Source organism: Oryctolagus cuniculus, chromosome 5 (assembly GCF_051225735.1).
Source record: "Oryctolagus cuniculus isolate XC-2025 breed Fujian yellow rabbit chromosome 5, ASM5122573v1, whole genome shotgun sequence".
Lineage (NCBI taxonomy): Eukaryota > Metazoa > Chordata > Mammalia > Lagomorpha > Leporidae > Oryctolagus > Oryctolagus cuniculus.
The window spans coordinates 151,674,929-151,696,019 of NC_142871.1; the positions used below are offsets into that span (position 1 = coordinate 151,674,929).

Sequence of the window (21,091 nt, forward strand, 5' to 3'; positions counted from 1 at the left end):
CAAAATCTTGATCTTTGTTTCCTGAGGTTTACAAAAATGAGTCAAATGAAAACCAGGATAATAGGGCTAACTCACAGGTTAAATCTTTATCTCACTACTTCAGGTTATTTCTGATGGACTGAGAACCAAGGGCAGATGACTGGTGTCTGAGAGATGTGTATGGCCTCCAGCCTCTGGGTAAATGCGTCCACCCTATGCCATGCGTTTGGGAACTTCAGCAGAGGGACTAGAGGTAGCACAAGTTGGAAATGGATCTGGAAAAAGAGGAGATAAAGCAAACAAAAAGTACCTAGGAAACGTGGAAGGCTTGAGACCCAAAGCTGAAAACAGTCACAAGCTCCTCAAATGTTTAGCTAAATAACAGTAAAATAACAACATGATAATAATAGCTATAACTCATTGAGTAATTAAAATATTCTAGGCATTGTTTCAAATGCCTTATAAATATGATTTCATTTAATTCTTATAATGATGCTATAAAGTAGGTATTATTGTAATGATTTTATAGATAAGGAAACTGGGGTATAGACTGGTGAAGGAACCTGACCAGAGTTAAATAACCAGGAAACAGCAGACCTAGGATTAAAACCAGGTCTGTATACACACAACAGAATATTATTCAGTGTTGAAAAAGAATGGAATATTGTCATTTGCAGCACCATGGATGAGCCTGGAGAACACTGCATTATGTGAAATAAGCTAGGCACAGAAGGGCAAATACTGCATAGTCTAGCTCATATGTGGAAGCTAACTAAGTTAACCTCAAAGAAGTAGAGAGTTGAATGGCAGTTATTGGAGGCTGGGAAGGACGGGGTGGGGTACAGAGTTCACAAATACAACCAGATAGGAAGAACAAGTTCCGCTGTCCTACAGCACAGTACGGTGACTATCATTAGCAATAATATATTGTGCATTTCAAAGCTAGAAGAAAGGATTTTGAATATTCTCAATAAAAAGAAATGGTAAATGTTGGAAATGATGGATATGCTAATTACCCTGATCTGATCATTATACATTATTATATACACATATTGAAATATCACATTTGCACCCCATAAGTAAATATAATTATTATGGTCAATTTGAGATAATAAAAACAAATTAAAAAAAAAACAAGTCCACCCAATTCAAAGTCCTAATTAGATTATCTGTCTAAACTAATGGGTGAATTTCCTTGAGAGACACCTGAGGACACTTAGCAGATACCAACAAAGTAGACACTGAGAAATTAGTCACACCGTTCCCAAAGCCTAACCTCTGATAGAAGAGCAGCTCTGAGCTCCTGGCTTTCTGCATATGCCCTGATTTTTATGGACTCCCAAGGGTGGGAAAGCACACACGGGCATGTTATAACCTGAGAATACACAAGTGTTCACCAGACCCACATACAAGCATGAGAAAAGCTAGGTAATGACATGTCCAAACTCTTCAAAGCTGCACCTTTTTTAGGCCAAGTGGGTGGTGCTGAGGGTTGCTGGGGCATCGCCGTGAACTCCAGGAACACAGGGGACCAAGGCATCCAAGCTAGCTCTGCTCTGGGCTGCTGTCTGCCTAACAAGAACTAAGCTCTTCTTAATGTCAGTAGGCTTTCCTAAACCCTTGTGGAGGTGAGGAAATAGTGAACAAAACATCACTGAAACCCAAAAGCCTCTGCAGGAACTCACCTTACAGGCTGTGGGGTCCACCTCCCCATTCAGTGATGGTATGATCTCACACGTTGCGGGAGTCTGCATCGCCAGGGGCTCAAGCCATTGCTCTGATCGTCAGCCCCTTCCTCTGTAACACTGCGATGGAGCGAGCCCACCACAGACACTGCATGAGGATTTAACATTACGAAATTAACATGCATGTCTTATACTCCTGGCATTTAAACCAATGGGTGGCATCTAGTGAGCAGCCAAAATGTAGTTGCTTCAAAATCTTCATCTTTGTTTCCTGAGGTTTACAAAAATGAGTCAAATGAAACCCAAGATAATAGGGCTAATTCACAGGTTAAATCTTTGTCTCACTACTTCAGGTTATTTCTGATGGACTGAGAACCAAGGGCAGATGAGCTCCTGGTGTCTGAGAGATGCATACAGCCTCCAGCCTAGGTATTTCCTGAACCGTTACCAGCAGCAGGGTCTTGCAAATATTAAGAATTTCCACGAGCCGGCGCCGCGGCTCACTAGGCTAATCTCCGCCTTGCGGCACCAGCACACCAGGTTCTAGTCCCGGTCAGGGTGCCGGATTCTGTCCCGGTTGCCCCTCTTCCAGGCCAGCTCTCTGCTGTGGCCCCGGAGTGCAGTGGAGGATGGCCCAAGTGCTTGGGCCCTGCACCCCATGGGAGACCAAGAGAAGTACCTGGCTCCTGCCTTCGGATCAGTGCGGTGCACGGTGCGCCGGCCGCGGCGGCCATTGTAGGGTGAACCAACTTCAAAGGAAGACTTTTCTCTCTCTCTCACTGTCCACTCTGCCTGTCAAAAAAAAAAAAAAAAAAAAAAATTTTTTTTCACAATCATTCCCGTTACATGCTACTGACTGGGAATCTGCAGAATGCCACCCGAAACAAGGGTCACTGTATTTCTATACGAACTTGCCCACACCTACACAAATTTTCTCTGGTGTGCTCTCGCCTTTCTGCACTTGTGGTTGGTTTGTTTCATGTGTTGGTTTTCCTCCTTTTTATCTCACCTTTAGACTGCCTGATCCGGGTCTGGTGGAGGGAGGCACCGGAACTACCCAAGGATGAAAGCCTGAGGTGGTTGTCCGTCAGGCGGCCCCCTCGGCCCCTCAGGGACCAAATGGCGGAGGGAGCCCCCTCAGGACTCAAATGATGGAGGGAGCCCCCTCAGGGACCACATTGTGGAGGGAGGTGGGGGGAGGGAGAGCACACGAAGGCTCTGCCTGCCTTTCTATTCATTCCACAAATGAGTCCATGGAGCCAGACCGGAGCACACAGCAGCAGACAAGGCGGACAGGCAGAGAAGGCCCCGGGACCAGGGAGCCTCCACCAGGCCCAGGGCACAGGGGGCAACGTTCTAGAAGGCTGCACCTCGTGCAAGGAAACACCAGGCCTGGGACGCACCGGGAAGGCCCCAGGAGTCCAGAGGCCGCCCCCTGCGCCAGGAAGCCCCAGGCCTTAGGTCGTCTCCGGAACCGAGCAGGAAGGGGCCGGTCCGAGGCGCCGGGCCCCGCCCCCGGGCCGCGGGCCCGCGCAGCGCGCCCCCGCCGCCGGCGGCGCGGGTGCACCGCTTCCCGTGTGCATCACGCGCGGGCTGAGCGCGGCGCGGCGCGGCGGCGGCGGTGGCGGCGGCGGCGGCGGCGGCGGCGATGGCGATGGGACCCCGGCGAGAGATCTGCGGCTAGGCTGCTGCACTTGCTCCACGGGTCCGGCCTCGGAGGGCAGGTAAAGCCCGCACGGTGGGTGCGGCTCCCCGCGCTCCTGGTCTCCCGCAGTTTCCACTGCCTTGCTCCTCCCTGCTTCTTTCCTGTTCCTGTTCCTCACGCGCAATTATTCATGTGTATTTATCTCGCTCTCCTCTCATTCATATTTATTCTCAGTGCACAAATCCCTACGAAATCCGTGTGCAAAAAATACGGGGAAACATACAAACATACGAATTGGAGATAGCCAACTCCATGCTCTGTGGTTTGTGGTGTGTGTTATGTAAGAATTTTGTGGATGTACAGCTAAAAAGTTCAGAGTTTCCTTCCTGGGAGATAAGAGAAGTTATGTGTTAGATAAGAGTAAATAACGTGCGTTTGGAGTTGCGAATCTATTGGTTTATTTTCCAGGCTGAGCTGAAGCCCTACTTGTCCACCCATTCCTTTGCCACGTCTGAAGATGTTTGAGTGTTTTGACGTGGTCCCCGGACCCACATCCTTGTCTTGTGAGAAAGAGACTTTGGGGTGGGAGTCAGACCAAGGCTGATAACCTCAAAGAAAACCGAGCTGGACAGCTGTTTGCTTAATTTGTCCCTGACTTCTTAGCAGAAGTGTTTTCAGGACATTGGAAAGCGCCTGGCTCCTGACCAGGCCAGCGTTTGATAAAGGGCATGTGTGCAGTGTCTTCAGAGAAAACCCGGAAGGCGACAGATTAAAAAGACAGGAGCTGGAATGAAGAGACAGAGACAGATAGTAAAAGAGACAGACAGAGGAAGAAGGAGGCAAAAGAGGGGAAGAGGGAAGGCGGGGAGAGAGACAGAGGGTGGGTGGAGAGAGAAGAGGGTGTAGTAAATGCTGTGGCTTGTTCTCTTTTGCTTACTGGGATCCAGGATACTAGTATACTTAGCTTCTTCCCCCACATCTACTCACATACCACTCACAAACTTTGGGGGCAGGCAAGGAAATGTGTCTTAAAGAGTGTTAGTCTCCATAGACTAACCCGGGAAATGCTGGAGACAGGTGGGCAGGCCTCACCAGGGTGCCCCATCTCAAATCTGTAGCTTCAGAATTCTTTCCATGAATGGGGATCTGTTCACCAGAAAGATTTATTAATGACCTGTTAGAAAATATAGCCCCAGCTATTTTATTTCACATGACTAGAGTAATGTGGGAAACAAATAGCTCTAAGCTGGCAATGACTCTTTAATTAGATTTTGCAAAGGCACCTGCTTTCCTTAGGCAGATGGAAAGTAAAATGATCATGATAGGAAGAAAATGGATACAGAAGTAAAATTCAGCCTAATGAGTGCATCATCCAATCAGCTTGGCTAAGTAGAAAACACATGTAAACATATCAGAAAATATAATGACTAGAAGACTCATTTATAATAGATTGTGAAAGAAAAGTACCAGAAAAGATCGATGCTGGAGAACTAAGGAAGCAAGTGACCTCCTTTTTAGAATTTGTAAATTATAAGTGGATGTTTGGTTGGTGTTATTAACTACATGAAATATGTATTAAAATGATAACAGCCTTTTTTGGTGTTTTATAATTCACAAAGCCCTTTGATTTATGTCATCTCGTTTACTCTATAAACTATCATGGGAACCCATTAAAAAGTTATTAAATATGTTAGATTTTGTTTTTTTGAAAAAAACTATCTTGAACAAGTTCATTCTCAATGTTTTTGTTGACATTAAAATGACTCTTTTTAAGTTATGTGAGTGGCTTATGAAATTTAGATTTTGGTATGGATCACATTCTGCAGAGAATTCTTTTCTTAAATAGGATTGAAGAATGTGCTGTTGAAAAGAAAGGTCAAAGAATAAACAAGAAGAGGAAGAGGAAGACTTCAAAGGTAGGACTCAACTCTCACCACAGGTAGAGTCCTAAACACTTGTGGTCTCCATGCAAAGAAGAGATTAAATGAGAACATGGTCTTTTTTCTCTTCTCATATTGGCTTTGGACTTTATATACCTTCCTAAACAAACATATGTTGAAGGAATAAAGCAATTGGTAATGAGTAAGATAAATTTACAGCAATACTCTTCTTTTTAAAAAGTCTGAAGGTGGCTTCATTATTATTATTATTATTATATATTATTATCCACTTATTTAGAGGTAATAAGAAAATCTCATAATATGGAGCCATCTCTAACCAGAAAATATCTCTGAAATAATCCATTGGTAGAAATCCATTCCCAGTTCTAAGGTCATGGTTCTATAGTCCCAGGGATGACTGATTTAACAGTGAAAAAGCTGTTGGCAGGCTTTTATGCCTTCTGCTTCCACTTTGAGTCTGACTGAGCCTTCTAAGTGCATTGACCTTTTGGTGTGGTTTTGAATAAGTGGCCTGCACCGTCTGTGTGCCTGTACCTTGTCTCTTGTAGCACTACTCCTGTGAAAGAGTGGCTCTAATGGGAACTTCACTCTCATTATCTCAGAATTATTTTGTGAAAGAAAAAGTAGTATAAAAATTGAATGATATTTCGAAGAGAATAAATAGAACAAGGTCTGTGCCTGGCCTCGCAGCTGACTCATACATATAGCCATGGGAAAACACTCATCCTTTTTGGGCCTCAATTTGCTGCCTCTCCTCTCAAGGAGACGATGAAGACAAATAATATGTCTTTGGTGTTCTTAGAGTTTTGTGAGGCATAAAGACTTATTTCTGGTTTCATGGCAATGAACATTTTTAAATAAAATAAAAACTAGCTGCATCTATTAGGCTAAAATTCAAATTTCCAACAAATTGCTACTATAGTTTATTGGCATACATAGTGGTCACAGTAGTGCATATCTGGGTTTATTTGCCTAATAAAGGGATGTTCAAGGTATTCTCAGTATTTGCATTTCCTTTCATTGTAAATGCCTCTTTTGCTTCCTGCATGTGTCTTTCTAATCCAAGAGTCCAATGAGGGCTGACTGTGCCTCACTCAACTTTGTAACCATTAGGTGCCTGGGACATACTCAGTGCTTTAAAAACATTGAAAGAATGTTGGAATGAAAAATGAAGAACCACTCAGCCCATTATACCCACCAACCCTTGTAGAACTCCATACCAGGACGGTCCAAAGTGCTGGAAATTAAAGTGATAAGCAGGACAGAAGATTTTCTTGTCCTCACAGAGCTTATGGTGTGCAAGCAAATAAGCCATGCATGGGACAACGGGCAGTAAAGTGTTGTGAAGAGAAATGAACCCGGACAAGGGGGTAGACTGGCAGTAATCTGGTATTTACATGTACTGGTTGCAGAAAGCTGCTTAGAAGAATGTAGGGGAGGGGCTACAGTATAATGTTCTCCTGCCACTTCCCTGCAGGGTATCATTGGTGAGCTATGTTGCTAAGAATTGAATATCCAATTACTGTGTTACTGTGCATGCCATTAAGATGGTTTCTGTAAACAGATTGTAAAAAGAGAAAACTATGAATGGGTTCTCACGTATCAGCACCTAGGCTGTCCTTACAACTTCCTCTTTAGAGTTGACCAAATGACTGCGCACCCATGTTGCTTGTGTTCAACTTTGACAGCCATGCTGGCAGGAAAGATAGAACAGGCTCCACTAGAGTGTTTACAGCATGGATACTGGCATGGACAACTTTAAATATAATACTGGAAAATGTTTTTACTCACAACTCTATGCCTCCTGGGAGGGTAAGGCTTGCTGCAAATAAAGGAGCTCTCTAGGCTCTGTCACTTAATGACAGTCAGATTTAATGTTACCATTTTTCCTGATGCTACAGCTATTGAAATACAAGCACTAGGATTCTCATGAAACCTGGCATCTTAAGTAAACTCTGAGCCAAACTAAAAAGCCTATGCACACACCTTCCATGTCTGTCTCAGTCCTAGTTTATTGTATATAATTTAATAATTGCCCAGCTTTTAAAGTGACTTTATGAAGTAACCTCATGTGTCCTTTTTATAATAGTAGAAGTATAAATCAGCCAGATATATCCCAAATACCTGTAACAGACTCTATCCATACAGACATAAAAAGTCACTGACTTCCCTACAACATATATAATGCTCTGCTGAGATTTTCTAGGTCCCGAATTCTCATGCTAATATGATTAATTTATAATTCATGCTCTTCCAAGTCATCATTCTCCTGTAGAAATGAATCCCAACTTGTCATATCTTTAGGAAGATGTGAGAAACCTCTCAGATCCCCAGGGGCTAGTATTTTAGGCAATGCATGTGGTACTAAAGTAACTGGTTAAACAAACATGATACATTCAGTCTATTTAATAGCCAATAACAAATCTAACTAGTAGTTAAGCTCCTTTCAACTTAAGCTTCATACACGCTAGAGTGAAGTAAGGGTCTGCAGCTCACAGTGAATGAGAGCAGAGATGAGAAATCACTAAATCCAGTCATTTGGCCAAAAAAAAAAAAAAGTAATTGACTCATTTCTGTAGATCTATAGCCAAAAAATCCTGGAAGGAATGAGAGGTTAATCTGGTCAAACCATCTTATTTTAAACATGATGGAACCCAGAAAGGCTAAGGAGCTGGCCTGAGATCTCATGACTGATACACTGCAGTTCATTCCGAGTTCAATGTCTACCCTTGATGGTTGCTGCAACATAGGCCATGTTCCTGGTCATACCCTGCACAGTTGAAAGGGAAAGTAAGGCTGAGAGTCCTTCTCTGGAAAGCATAACACTAAAAATCCTCTCTGACTTGAGTAGATTGAGCCTTCCATTATCAGGTTCAAAAGCATTTGTTCTATAACACTTTCTATCTTTTTTATGATTTTACCCCTTTTTAAATAAATTTGCACTACTGAGTGCCCCCTTTCCAGCAAATAAGTTTAGCCTGGTGTGCCAGAAACAGGGTACCCAAGGAATGATTGCCTTGTGCCACCTGGCTCTCCTTTGTGTCACAGCTCAAATGACACAAAGAATGACTTTAGTGTACAAGGAAAACAAATCTCACTGTTGCAATAAGGGAACTTTTTATTCCTATCATACTTATGTTTATCCTTTTTTTTCCTGTTAAAGTTGTTGGGACTTTGTAATAAACCTAAAATATATATATTCAGATGAGTTGATTCTGACTATGCAAGTATGTGATTCAATGCATGCTCCACATAGTGTATTAATTGTCATCTGTGTCACTGACTCACGGTGTAACCTTTAGTAGATGATTTTGTTATGCCTCAGTTTCCTCGATGACGAAGCAGAATTAGTAATACTAATCCCATTTCTCCTTGACAAGAATACTTGTTAGAATGTCTTAAAGAAAGTGCCTTAAGATCTCCTTATGTGTCATTGGTGATGGGCTCCTGTTAATCATCTCCATTGGATAAGCATAAGGTCTTGAAGGGACCATCCTACACTTACAACATGGATACTAGGTTAACATTCTCCTCATCTCTCAGGCTTTGCTGCTTTAATCAGGCAAAGTATATTCTAGAACTTGAGGTTTTATGAAAGAATATCTTTCTGAATGCTTCAAATGAAAATGAACATCGTGATTTTCCGTCTCCTGTCCTCTCCTCCTGGGTGATTTCTTTAGGTGGTAGCTGTACCTGAAACAGAAAGCACATTCAGGAGGTAGGATGTTGACCAATAGTTAAAGAGATGAGGTGATTGGCCACCACCAGTGCCACCAGCTTCCATTATTTTTCTAAGATCAGGACCATATTTTTCTGAACTTGACCATGTTTTCTAACCTAAACCTGATTGTGGAGAAGGATACACATTTGCAAGATGTCTTTGTGAGTTTGTTTGTGCCCAGGGGATGGAGTAGTGCTTGGCATCCCTGGCCTGCTTCTGAGTCTACCCTAACCCAACCTCATGGCCACACATGAGCACTTGCCACATCCTGAGAAGAATGCTTTTCTCTCATGCATGCACATTACTAGTGGGTTTTTGATAAGCAATTGGAAGCACTTAATATGCCTTTGCTGGCCCAGTGAACAGCACAATAGAAAGCCTGGCTTGATGGAAGATAACCTTATATATTGTTTTTCACTTTGTCATGTATGAACCATGTCCACATGAAGAAAACAATCCAGAGGATGAGTGGCAAACTCAAACAGGTATTTTTCATGTCCAGCTACACATTTAGATGCTAATACAGAGATCAGAAAACAGATGAAAACTGAGAATTCTCTTACTCACCATGATTACTGTCCCTCACCGATTCCTTTTTATTTTTTACCATGAATTAATAACCTAATCCATATGAGATCCTCTCTCCAAGGTTATCAATTACATTAGGTCAAATCCAACTGACATTTCCATCTGTACATGACAGAGCCCCAAGCAGCCCACCCAGGCCATAGTTTCATTTAACAACCCATTATATATTATCATAGAGAATAATAAAAGGCTGAGTTTACCCTGAGCATTGCACTCCAGCCAGCCACATGGACAGATGTATCTACAAATAATGACAAATATATGGGCCTGGAGTTAGTGAGGTGTGAATTATTAGTTGAGCCATTTGTGATTAATAAAGCATGAAGTGTAAGTTGCTCGACAGCTCTTTAATAAAGCTGCTGAACAACTGGACAATTGTTTAAAACGTTAGTGGAAGATTCATGAGACCTGGAGACAGCATTCCCGCTTACTAAGAGTAGCACCATGTGTACTACACAAGGGAATGTGGGTAAAAATCGGAAAGGACAGCACAAGACAAATTCCATCTGTAGCAAATGAGATTGTCTGGCTAATTCTTTAACATGTAGGTGTAAAGACTACTGGATTCTAAGAGATTAAAGATTTCTTGTCAAGGCTGTGAAAATCTCAGCTTCTCTATTGCCATTTCTCATGTGCCTCTTGCTTAAATGTTTGCATAATTTAAGTGACCTGTGCAGTTGTGTCTCATTTCATTTATGGAGAGCCAGTTCGAGTCATTGCGTATTTAGGGGGGGGCGATTTTGCATTCAACAGAAGAGAAGCATAGCTTATAAGGAAGACATGTCTTTAGAAGTGTCTTTTTCTCTTAAGAAAAGAGCATTGTTCCAATAGTCTGACATGATTCAACTGGTTCTCCCCTTTCAGTATATCTTTGAGTTTGAGGCCAGAGTGCCTGGGACTGATCCACGTGGACCTTGTCATTCCAGCTGCAAAGAATGAGTTCTTGCGGTAACGTCTGCGGGTCCAAGCAAGCACAGGCTGCCCCCGAGGGCGGGTACCAGCGCTATGGAGTCCGATCCTACCTGCACCAGTTTTATGAAGACTGTACCGCCTCCATCTGGGAGTATGAGGACGATTTCCAGATCCAGAGATCACCTAACAGGTGGAGTTCCGTGTTCTGGAAGGTAAGGAACAAACATGTGCTTAACTCAGGAAATGGAAAAATATGAGTAGGGCTATGCTAAATGTTGCAGCTACAGAGAACCGAAAGCATCACTTTCACTAAATGCGTTTTTCCTCCCTCAGGAAAGGACAATCAAAGCCTTGGGCCAAAGAAGCCTGTAAATACAGCATAATTGTTGAAGAGCACTTTAAACATAAATTGGCACAATTGCCATAGTAATTGTTATCATTGCTCCTGTTATTAATGTGCCACTATATTCACTAACTGTGAAGCTATGCATAGGCAAACATTATTCCATTTCAGCCTCCCTAACAGGTTTGGTAAGTACCATTTGACAAATTGCTACAACTATTAAAAAGAAGTAAGTAGGTATTTAGAGAGAGCTAATGCTGATAGTCGGTGCAGTGGTCAGAATACCAGCTCTGCCTCTACCAGATACGTTCTCATGAGGCCCTCCAAGGCTCAGCCTCCTCAATACAGAAACCTCATTGGACAATGTGTCCAGTCATTCAACAGGTAGTTAGTGAACACCTGTTCTGCGCCAAGAGGGTCAAAGACTAAAGTGGCAAGCAAGAGAAGAAAATGTTCCTGCCCTCATGGAGCTTAGAGTCTTTCATGGGAAAGATCATAAACAGTTAAAGTACAAATAGAATGTCAGGGGTGACAAGTACTGTGAAGAGCAACGAATCAGGGAAAGAAGTTTGATAATGATGGTGACTGGTATTCGGATTTGTTGATGGAAGAAGGCTTTTCAGAGATGACATTTGAGCAAGTACTCAGATGCATTGAGGGAGCAGACCATAATATTATGTGCTAGGCTTGGAAGATAGCAGTTCCCAAAGCTCTGAAATAGGGACAAGTCTTGCTTGAAAAAGAGCAAGAGTTGGAGTATGGTTCGGAGTGTTGTTGGAGTGGAATGCAAAAAGGAGCAATGAACTCAGATAAATAATGGTACATGGATGATTTATGTGGAGCTTTGTAGGCAATACTGATGACTTTGGCTGTTACCTTGAGAGACCTGGGAAGCTACCTGGAGATGCTGAACAGAGGAGTGGAACAACCCAACTGGTATCTTAAGAGGACCTTTCTGTAAGAAAATAGACCACAGAAGGATTATGGTAGAAGCAGATTCATTCAGAAGCTGTGAAAATACCCAGGCAAGAGACGGTGGTGTCTTAGGATAGGGTGGTGTCAGTGGAAGTGGTGAAAAGTAGTCAGATCTAGCATGAAATTTGAAGGCCACGCTGTCAGGACAAACTGATGAGTTAGATATGGAATTTGAGAGAAAGAGGATTCAGCATGACTCCAAGCCTTGTATCACAACCGTCACTGTGTTGAAATGGTTCTCTAATTTGCTAGGATGAGAACACTGCAGGACAAGTGGACTGGTGGGCACCCAGATTCTGCTTTAGACCATGATTTATTGAAGATGCCTACTAGACTTCCAAGAAGAGACCTCTGGGAACAACTTCAACTTATGTATTGGTAGTTTTTGATACACAGAAGGTTTAAAAGGCACCACCAGCTGAGATCACCTAGAAAGAGGGTATGAAGAGGGCATTGGGATGTTCCAACATAGAGAAATCAAGAAAAAGGTGGAAATTAAGAAAGGAATAAAGAGACGATACAGCCTAAGAGAATACCTAAGGCCTCCTCCTGCTCTCTTACTCTGTGCATCTCCCAAAAGACCCTAGAACTTTTGACATTGATTTTGAAATAAACTTGTGATTTTTGACAATATAGTATAACAAGAAGCATTGTAGCATTATGATCATAAGCAAAGACTCTGACCTCAAGCTGAGTTCAAAGCCCAGCTCTGCCATACTGTAGCCCTATAATTTTGTGCAAGTTAGTTGACCTTAATAGGCCCTTGAAATTTTTAATACATGAGATATAAACACAGAGAGCTTAAAACAATGTCTGATATATGCTCAATAAGCATAGCTGTTATTAACTAGATGACATAGGGAGAATTGAGTTATGAAATGGAAACTACAATTGTAAACATAGCTAACTAATAAAGTACTGTATAACATACTGGTCAACATAGATTACCTAAGACCTATGTTAATTGAAAATTATGCTGTTGTCACACATTGTATTAGAATTTGTGAAGTCACCATCCTTGTCATATAGAAATCTCCAATGAATCCTTATTGGCCAAAACCAATGAAATGCCCACCCAAGCTTAGCATATTGTATATTTAACCAGATAAGGGATGACTGCATCCCTATTTGTTATATATATGTATATGATCTATTGTGCTAAGAGCCTAAAGTACCACTTACACACAGAATATTCTAAATGTTCACATAGATCCGAAGTGCTAGTGATTTCTGAAGCTGTAACTCCATCAAATAATACATACTTATGGGTTTTAAATAAAGAACTCACAGTAGATTACCAACCCCAGATACCAAATTCCAACATTTTCTCCATTTTATTTTACACTAACAAGATCTAAAACTATCATTGCTTGCTAGAGTGGGCCTACTTCAGAGAAAAAGTCAGAAATCTATGGCCTCATGGAGATTATATTTCAACAAGTCCAAGTCTTAGATTTATGTTCTGCCATAAAACACTTGAAAACTAGTGTCAACCTGAATAAACTAAAAATTCACTGTCTTGGAGAACTCGTCTTTACCAAGGGAATAAGCCAGCTGTTCCTGAGTTTCCTCCTAGAGAATATGAGGGAATTCATTCCAGTGGGTTTATGACGAGCTCTGTACCAAAGCAGAGAAAGGCACTGGTTATACACATGTTTGTACTACAATCATTTCATGTTATTTTCTTCATTTCAAATTGCACCTGCAGGTGGTTCAAGTCTCTGGCTTCCCATTCCCCCTCTTCCATTAATGCTGGTCACCCACTAAGGCTGTTTTTAAAGTGCCTGGGAAGGACTCTGCCCTTGAGACAGGTCCTTAGCCATGGGTAGCATGGAATGCTTAATGCAAAAGAAATGGAATCAGATGGATCTGAGATACAGCCTTTATTCCATTCATCTACACAACATCAGTCACACAGCTCTGCTCTTTCTGCCATTTTTTCTTTCCTTCCTTCCTCCCTTTCTTTTTTTGTTTCCCTCCCTCCCTCCTTCTCTCTCTCTTTCTCTCATCTGCCCACCATGATGTGCTATGTGGTAGGCTCTGGGATTCAGATATGAATAGGATACTATTATTTACCTCCAAAGACACAACCCTTGACATGAAGGAATTTGCATTCTGAAAGGGAAGTATGCATAGATGCAGATTGCTGGAATGAAACCTGCTGAACTCTAGACCACAGGCAGTCACAGTACACTGAGAACACGGGATTTGGGACAGGGAGCAGTGGGTGTCTGCTGCCACTTGAAGAAGTGGCTCCACAGAGTAGATCACCGTGAACACGTGGGAACAGAGCGCCTCTTTAGAAAGAAAAGCGCAGTAAACCCTGAGTCGGGAGATAGTCGCGAGCATGCTGAGGAGACCCAAGTAGTCCCAGACAGCTGGAGCAGCTCTTTTAAAGTTGGAGAAGGGGAGAAGGTCAGGAGATGAACCTGAGAATGCAAACAAGAGTCAGGTCACAGAAGACTGAAAGGCTACATGATGGAAATTTCTCCAGAACCTCTCAGCACTAGAAAAACCATCTTGCATAAAAGGAAGTGGAGGTCAAGAGTGGGACCCCGTGAACACCTATAACTTGTGATGAAGGTCTAGAAAAGCAGGTTGAGAGTGAGTTCTTCTCAGGTAGAGATGTAACAGGAGAGTTGTATCAGCAATAACCACAGGGGAGGGTTTCAAGAAAGCCAAGTGTTTAATATCCATAGTTAGGTGAGACAAAGAAGGGAAAATCAGATTTGGTTTTGACAGTGAGAAGGTCATTCATGACCCCAGAGAAGTGAGTTTTAAGGAAATTGTGGGGGTCTAAGCATGACTGTCGAGGGCAGACACAGGGCTGTGGAATGGCTTTTGAAGATGAAAGAGGCTAAATGTGTTTGCAAGTGGATGGAACAGAATTTGGAATCTGGAAGAGCTGTCAGAGGACCCCAGGACCGTAGGCTGCCACTGGTTCCTGCTTTGTGAACCTCAGTGGCAAGCACAGGTGCCACCATTCAGGGTAAAGGAGAATTCAGCAGCCCTCAGGACAGATGAAGAAAGAAAAGCCATAATCACTCCTGGCTAAGCACTTCCCCCTGAATCGCCTGTAAGCCCAACACCTCTAACGTTGTAGAGTGAATCCCCCTGCCAGCTCTCCCCTGCCAGGCTGGTTCTCGCTGGCTTCCAACAGCTATCGCTGCCTCCTCTCTGCCAAAGCAGCGGCTGGTGAGTGCTGATGGAATCAGCTGTATTTCCAGATAATCACCCTGCAACACAACAACTGGGATGTTGATCAACATAGCAGCCTTCTCTGCGTGTAGCTCCCACTAGCAGAACTTGCGGAATCCCGGCTCTGCTCCTATCAGTCCTCCTGTCCAAGAGTAGGGCCTGGGTTTTCACACATCCTCCCTACAGCCGAGAGAATCACCAGAAGTCACAGAACAGAGCCATCTAATTCGCCATGGCCTGTTGAGGTTCCATCCAGCCATCAGTGTTGACCTCCCCCCACCACCAGCCTCAGGCTGCTCCACTGGGTCAAGGGGGGACCCTCCTTTCCCCCCACAGCATTCCTGCTCCTCTGCATGGCTCTAAGCAGGGCTCCTTTGCTCTCTGATCCTTCAACAACATCTGTGTTGTGATTTTTAATTCTCTTAATTTAATAGAGCTCTCTCTGCTAGCCCCAGGACCACTTCAACATAAAACTGCGTCCACAGTTTGTATGATACTGTATAGAATCATTCCCCCATGTCTGTCCCTTCCAGTACTCCAACATGGCACCAGAACTAGGCTGATGCATCTCCACTGCCCTACTGTCCTCCATGGTCCTCTCAGGGAAGTTAAGAAGCAGGCTGGTGTTGGTTCCCTTAGGGATTCTCCCCACCCACGGTCCCAAGCTCATGGAAGTGATTGAATGTGTTTACAGGTTTGGAGGCCCCCTGGAGGTATCTCTCTCAAAGATCTTGGTGATCCTAAGTTGAGGGCACCTTCAGAATCATTGCCCAGCCCTCCCTACAAGGATAGCAGGCCTCTCTGTGATATTCTAATGCAAATAAGAGGCCAGATGCATCCTGGTTCTTAAAGCTAGCAGGAGTTCTGCCATCTGCAAGCGTGGTTTGCCTTTTAGCTTCTGCGTGCTATTCCAAGAGTGGATTTCCATCTAATGCACTGCTCAGTTGAGGAGCAGACTGCTCTGAGAATCAATCACCTGGCTTCGTGTTCAGCAGTCTGTCAGTTGGGATTATTTATTGAGCAGCAGGCTGGAATAAGAGCAGTGAAGAGGCAAGAAAGAGACACAAGACAGAGAGCGTTGGCCTCACCGGCTCTTCAGAATCTCAGAAACTGAGATGGATACATTTTACTGCCCTGTTTTTGAGAGCCAATGCCAGTTCTTGAGGAAGGAGGTAATTTAGTGACATAGGAAGCATGTTACCATGGATATTTAAGTTAATTTAGCTTGTGCATTCAGAATGTTCGGATGTTGAGTCATCTTTTTAAAGTTATAAATAATGCTTAGTCTTTAAAGGTGAATTTACTTGCCACCATTCTTAGAAAAATGTGAAAAGCAATCCAAAATGTTGTATTTTTCCTGCAGTCCTTATATCTTTTTTACAACACATTTTTTTTTTCAAAAGGCATCTTATTGACTCTTTTTATTTATAAAATTACACAGAGGAAGCTCAAGTGAAAAATAATAGAAAGAAATATACCAAGTGGTAGTTGGTGATGTATTATGGGTAGAAGGAAAATGGTGATGTTGGGGGATGACACATGGACCTAGTTAGGACCAGTTATGCCACCTGCTAACTATGGGATCTTGATCTATGCTTCTTTTATCCTATAAACCTCAGTTTCTTATATGTGAAATGGAAATACAGAAACCCACCTCTCACAAGATTCTTAGAAGAATTAAATAAAAAACACATCTTGCACTATGCTGCTTTCCCAAATCTTTTGCTAGGGTGAAAGATATGCAGTATGTTTTTCCTTCCATTAGCCAGTCTTCCTGATTAGCATATTACTCCCCTAAAAATTTAATAAATAAATACAGCTTTAATATGCACGATTAAATGGTGCTATGTATTTGGTAATTTTTCCAATTTAGTTAATCCAACTAAAAGCAATTAGAGACAGAAGGAAATGAAAAAAAATGTTTAAAATAAATAACTGCATTAGCTATTCCTTATTCCAAGTGCTGGACAACTGTCATAATTCTGTTGCCTGAGTAGCACAACAATTTTACCAGAAGTATATTTCCAGTAGTAATAGTAACAATAGTATTTGTCACTTAGGCAGATACAAGGCTAAGTGCTTTCATGCATGGTTTCATTTGCTCTTCACAACAGCTCTATGAGGTAAGTACTATCATTCATCAATGGGAAAATTATCAATAAGAGTATTTGCATAACCTGTAACCTTCCTTCTATGATTCAAGTATGATTCAATGCTAGAATTCAAGCCTGAATGTGTTCATTACAAGCCTGTGAGCCCTAACCACCAAAGGATTTATCACTTTCCATTTTCAGTGTGTTGCATTTATTAGAACTCGGGCTAATCCAGTTTAACCTCCATCTGCTATTCTAACCACATCTTAGCATCTGTACAGGTACAGTTCAAACTGCCACAAGCTGGCGGGAGAAGAGCATGCGTCGGGGGTCAGCTCTGGGCCAGCAGTCTATCCTCTGTGAGGCTACATGTCCTTACCTGTATGCTAGCAGTTATGGTCCCTTTCCCGCTCATTTAGAAAAGGGGTGGGTAATTATAAAACCTATCAAAGTCCCCCAGCAGCAACCACTAGGAATATACTTGCATGTTGAGTGACACCAAGGAGCCCAATAAGTTTGTGAAAGGGCACAGTATAGCACCTGGGTGTTGGATGGGTGCTTTCAGGGTGTCTCTAAAGAAGTGTGAGTTTACACCGGATTGTCAAGCACAATTCCACAACAGGCAGACCAGGGCTGGTCTGAAGCTATAATGGGTAGAAAAGTAGCAGCCACTCCCATTAGCCAGAGGTGGTGTTTGGTATCTGGAGGCTTGATTAATGACCTTGCTTTAGTCTGTGCTCAAACAAAATGATTTTGTTTCACTCCATCGTGGTCTGATGTTGATGTTCTGTGAGACAGTGCCCAACAAGGGGACAGCATGACCTCACTGTGACTCCCAGCCAGCTCTGACAACATCAAGGTCAGGAGACAGAGCTAGGCTAGTTCCTGCTGTCACACTGCTTTTCTCTTCCTTGAGACCCAACGAGATAACCTAAGCAAAAAGGGGCTTCTCAACTGCAAAGCATTGGACAAATAGAAACTGACCACAGCTCAGTGCTGCAGGTTCTGGGTGATAATTTTTTTTAAGATTTATTTATTATTTGAAGGTCAGAGTTATACAGAGAGAGGAGAGGCAGAAAGAGAGGTCTCCCATCTGCTGGTTCACTCCCCAGTTGGCCACATCTGCCGGAGCTATGCCAATCAGAAGCCAGGAGCCAGGAGCTTCTTCCAGGTCTCCCACACAGGCTCAAGAGCCCAAGGCCTTGGGCCATCTTCCACTGCTTTCCCAGGCCACAGCAAAGAGCTGGATCAGAAGTGGAGCAGCCGGGACTTGAACAGGTGCCTAAGTGGGATGCCGGCACTGCAGGTGGCAGCTTTACCCGCTACACCACAGCACCAGCCTCTGGTTGATATTAAAGTCTGAAATGTCTTCCTCTCCCCTTCTTTTTTAATGAGTGAATTAAATAGGCTTTCCATGCAAATTGGGGTAACTGGGAATATTTCTCTCAAGAAACAGGAGTTGCCCCTGAGGGCTCAGGGGAGCTGAAGCACCTGCTCACTCCCTCGTGCTTCTGTTGTCTTTCCCCAGGTCGGACTCATCTCAGGCACAGTCTTCGTGGTTCTCGGACTGACTGTTCTGGCAGTGGGCTTTCTCGTGCCCCCCAAAATCGAGGCCTTTGGCGAAGCAGATTTTGTGGTGGTCGACTCGCACGCAGTCCAGTTTAACGGTGCCCTCGACATGTGCAAGCTGGCAGGAGCCGTTCTCTTCTGCATTGGGGGCACGTCAATGGCTGGGTGCCTACTGATGTCAGTGTTTGCAAAAGGCTACTCCAAAGAAGAGAAATTCCTCCAGCAAAAGTTTAAAGAGCGAATCGCAGACATCAAGGCCCACAGCCAACCCATTACAAAAGCTCCGGGCCCAGGGGAGACAAAGATTCCAGTCACTTTGTCCAGGGTTCAAAACGTCCAGCCTCTCTCGGCAACCTGAAGCTTCCCCCTACTCCAGTGCTCCCTTCTCTGAGTTATGCACAGCGTGAAAAGCAGTAGGTCGGTTTTGAGGTGACAAGGGTTTGGCGTTGACCCGCCCCAGGGCTGTGTTGGGCTGGGGGCAGCATAGTGCGCATGCTCACAGCGCTCACTTCCGGTGGCCGTGGTGATGGTTAAGGCCATGCAGCGATCTGTGTGCAAGCTTCCGGCTGCTTCCCACGGGTGGTCTGTGTACCCCCAGGAGCCTTCTGGAACTCCTCTTTGAGATCTTGTGGCTTTGTGTTATTTCCTGTGATGTTTGGAAGTGCTGAACGGTCTAGACCAGCCTACCAATGACTACCGTGGTCATTTTATTTTCTAATATTGGTTTTTCTAATCTTTCCTGCGTGGTGCTGTCTTCCATTCCTGTCTCACTGTGTGTAAGATATTGTCGTGTGTGTTCACAGAAGCAAGGAACTCTGATTTTTTGACCCAGACATTAGGCTGTTCACTATATCTTAACATGAAGTTCCTGAGATTAGAAACAAATTTATCAGTGTTCTCCATACATCTATTTCGTTTTCTCCAGCCTCTTTTTTTCTTTCATTCAAGAATCTAACATTACCAACTTCAAAATGTTGGCCGAAAAAAAATAATAATAATATTAGGAGTACATATTTATGCAGAGTCCAAAAGCACTGAATTAGAAGCCAGGAAATTTGATTTACAACTACTGTGTATTGCTGGGGGTATCATGTAACCACACAATTTGTATCATGAGAGTCTGAGGATCTCCCCTGCTCAGATACCTTTCTCTCTTTTTTTGCTATGCATTATTGTGTGTCCCCTAAGGATGTCTTTGTGGCTCTCACCACGGTGAGATTCTTCCAGAATCAGACCCCTGGAAAGTCAGTGAGTTGGCAGACTTCGCACTGCCTACCCTTGAAAAGCTAACCACAGCAGTGTATACAACGCTGTCATATTTTTATAAAGACGAAAGTAAGCCATCAAGAAAGAAACCCCTGGGTACATTTTAACCTTTAAAAATGTTTTCTTTCTCAAATCCAATGTCTTACTCTCCAGAAAGATGTTCCTCTCATCCCTCGCACTTTTATGTAATCTGTGGATTTAAATTAGATCCAGAAAAATGGAAGCTGTGACCTTAGTGTTATCTCAGAATTTGTGCCACCCTAGGATTCTGTCTGGTATTTCTTCTTCCTCTTCCTTCACTGGATAAATAAAATATGTGAATGAGCCGAACCTGAATTGTATCATCATTCCTTCAACATGGCTATTTTCTTGCCAACATGTGATTTTCCATTCTGAGGCTGAATAAACTCTAATGTTTTCCTGGCTAAATAGAAGAATAAATAAGGCAATTAGTGCTTTTCATGTGCAGTGTTTATTTTGTCCAACCAAAAACTGAGGGCAAATCAGTTTCCACAGCCAGGGTCATTGGCCAAGTTTTGGAGAAATTGTTCCAGTTCCCTCATATTCTGTCTTTCTGTTGAAATGCATTCTTTGATCTCAGGTGACTGTGCAGGGCAATATCATTTAAAGCTTTCTGTGGTGGTTTCTGTCTTGTGAACCAGTGAATCTGGAAGGGTGAGAAACCCCTCCAGATACAAAAGAGTGGTTGGTGGGGCCCGGGCACTTTCAGGGAAAGATGTGATAGCGGCCATGAAAAAGCAGCTGTGTGCCTCGAAGCCCTAAGAGAAGCCAAGATGGATCAAGTCAGGGCTGGATCTGAAGAGCTGCTCTGGCTACTACTCTCTCCAGTTCAGCAGTTCAGCCCAGGCTTTGTGCTGTGGGCACCTGTAAAGACCCTTCTGTCCCATGGGTATGCGAATTATGGCATTAAGATATACAGGTTGGTCTTTGGAAAGAATGCAGAGTATGGGAAGCAGCAAACTAAAGAGCTTCTAAAAATAGACCCTGGCCTGAATTGGGCAGACCTGAGTGACAGGGCAAACTAGCATGGTCTCTCAGCCCTGGCCCCAGCCCTATTGCTCTCACTGAACCTTCCTTCCCTTCAACCTGAAACTTGAAAGCAAAGTTGGTGGCAGATGATAGGAGATGCTGAGATAACAGCTGGGGCAATCTAGGCAGGGCTCATGCCTGGGAATGGTAGAAACCTCAGGAAGTA

General features: G+C 43.3%; 1 protein-coding gene across 2 annotated transcripts; it reads left to right on the forward strand.

The window, feature by feature from the left end:
• The first annotated feature begins 3,224 nt into the window (after positions 1-3,224).
• Positions 3,225-20,205, forward strand: NRSN1 (neurensin 1). Of its 2 annotated transcripts, none has more exons than XM_002714230.5 (4): positions 3,225-3,388; positions 5,156-5,225; positions 10,446-10,643; positions 18,569-20,205. In XM_002714230.5, the coding sequence occupies exons 3-4, from the start codon at positions 10,455-10,457 to the stop codon at positions 18,965-18,967; spliced, it is 588 nt and encodes a 195-aa protein (XP_002714276.1). In that variant the 5' UTR covers positions 3,225-3,388; positions 5,156-5,225; positions 10,446-10,454; the 3' UTR covers positions 18,968-20,205. The 2 variants fall into 2 exon arrangements, with proteins under 2 accessions (XP_002714276.1, XP_017200452.1); XM_017344963.4 differs by having other exon boundaries at positions 3,253-3,388; positions 10,384-10,643.
• The last annotated feature ends 886 nt before the right edge of the window (positions 20,206-21,091 follow it).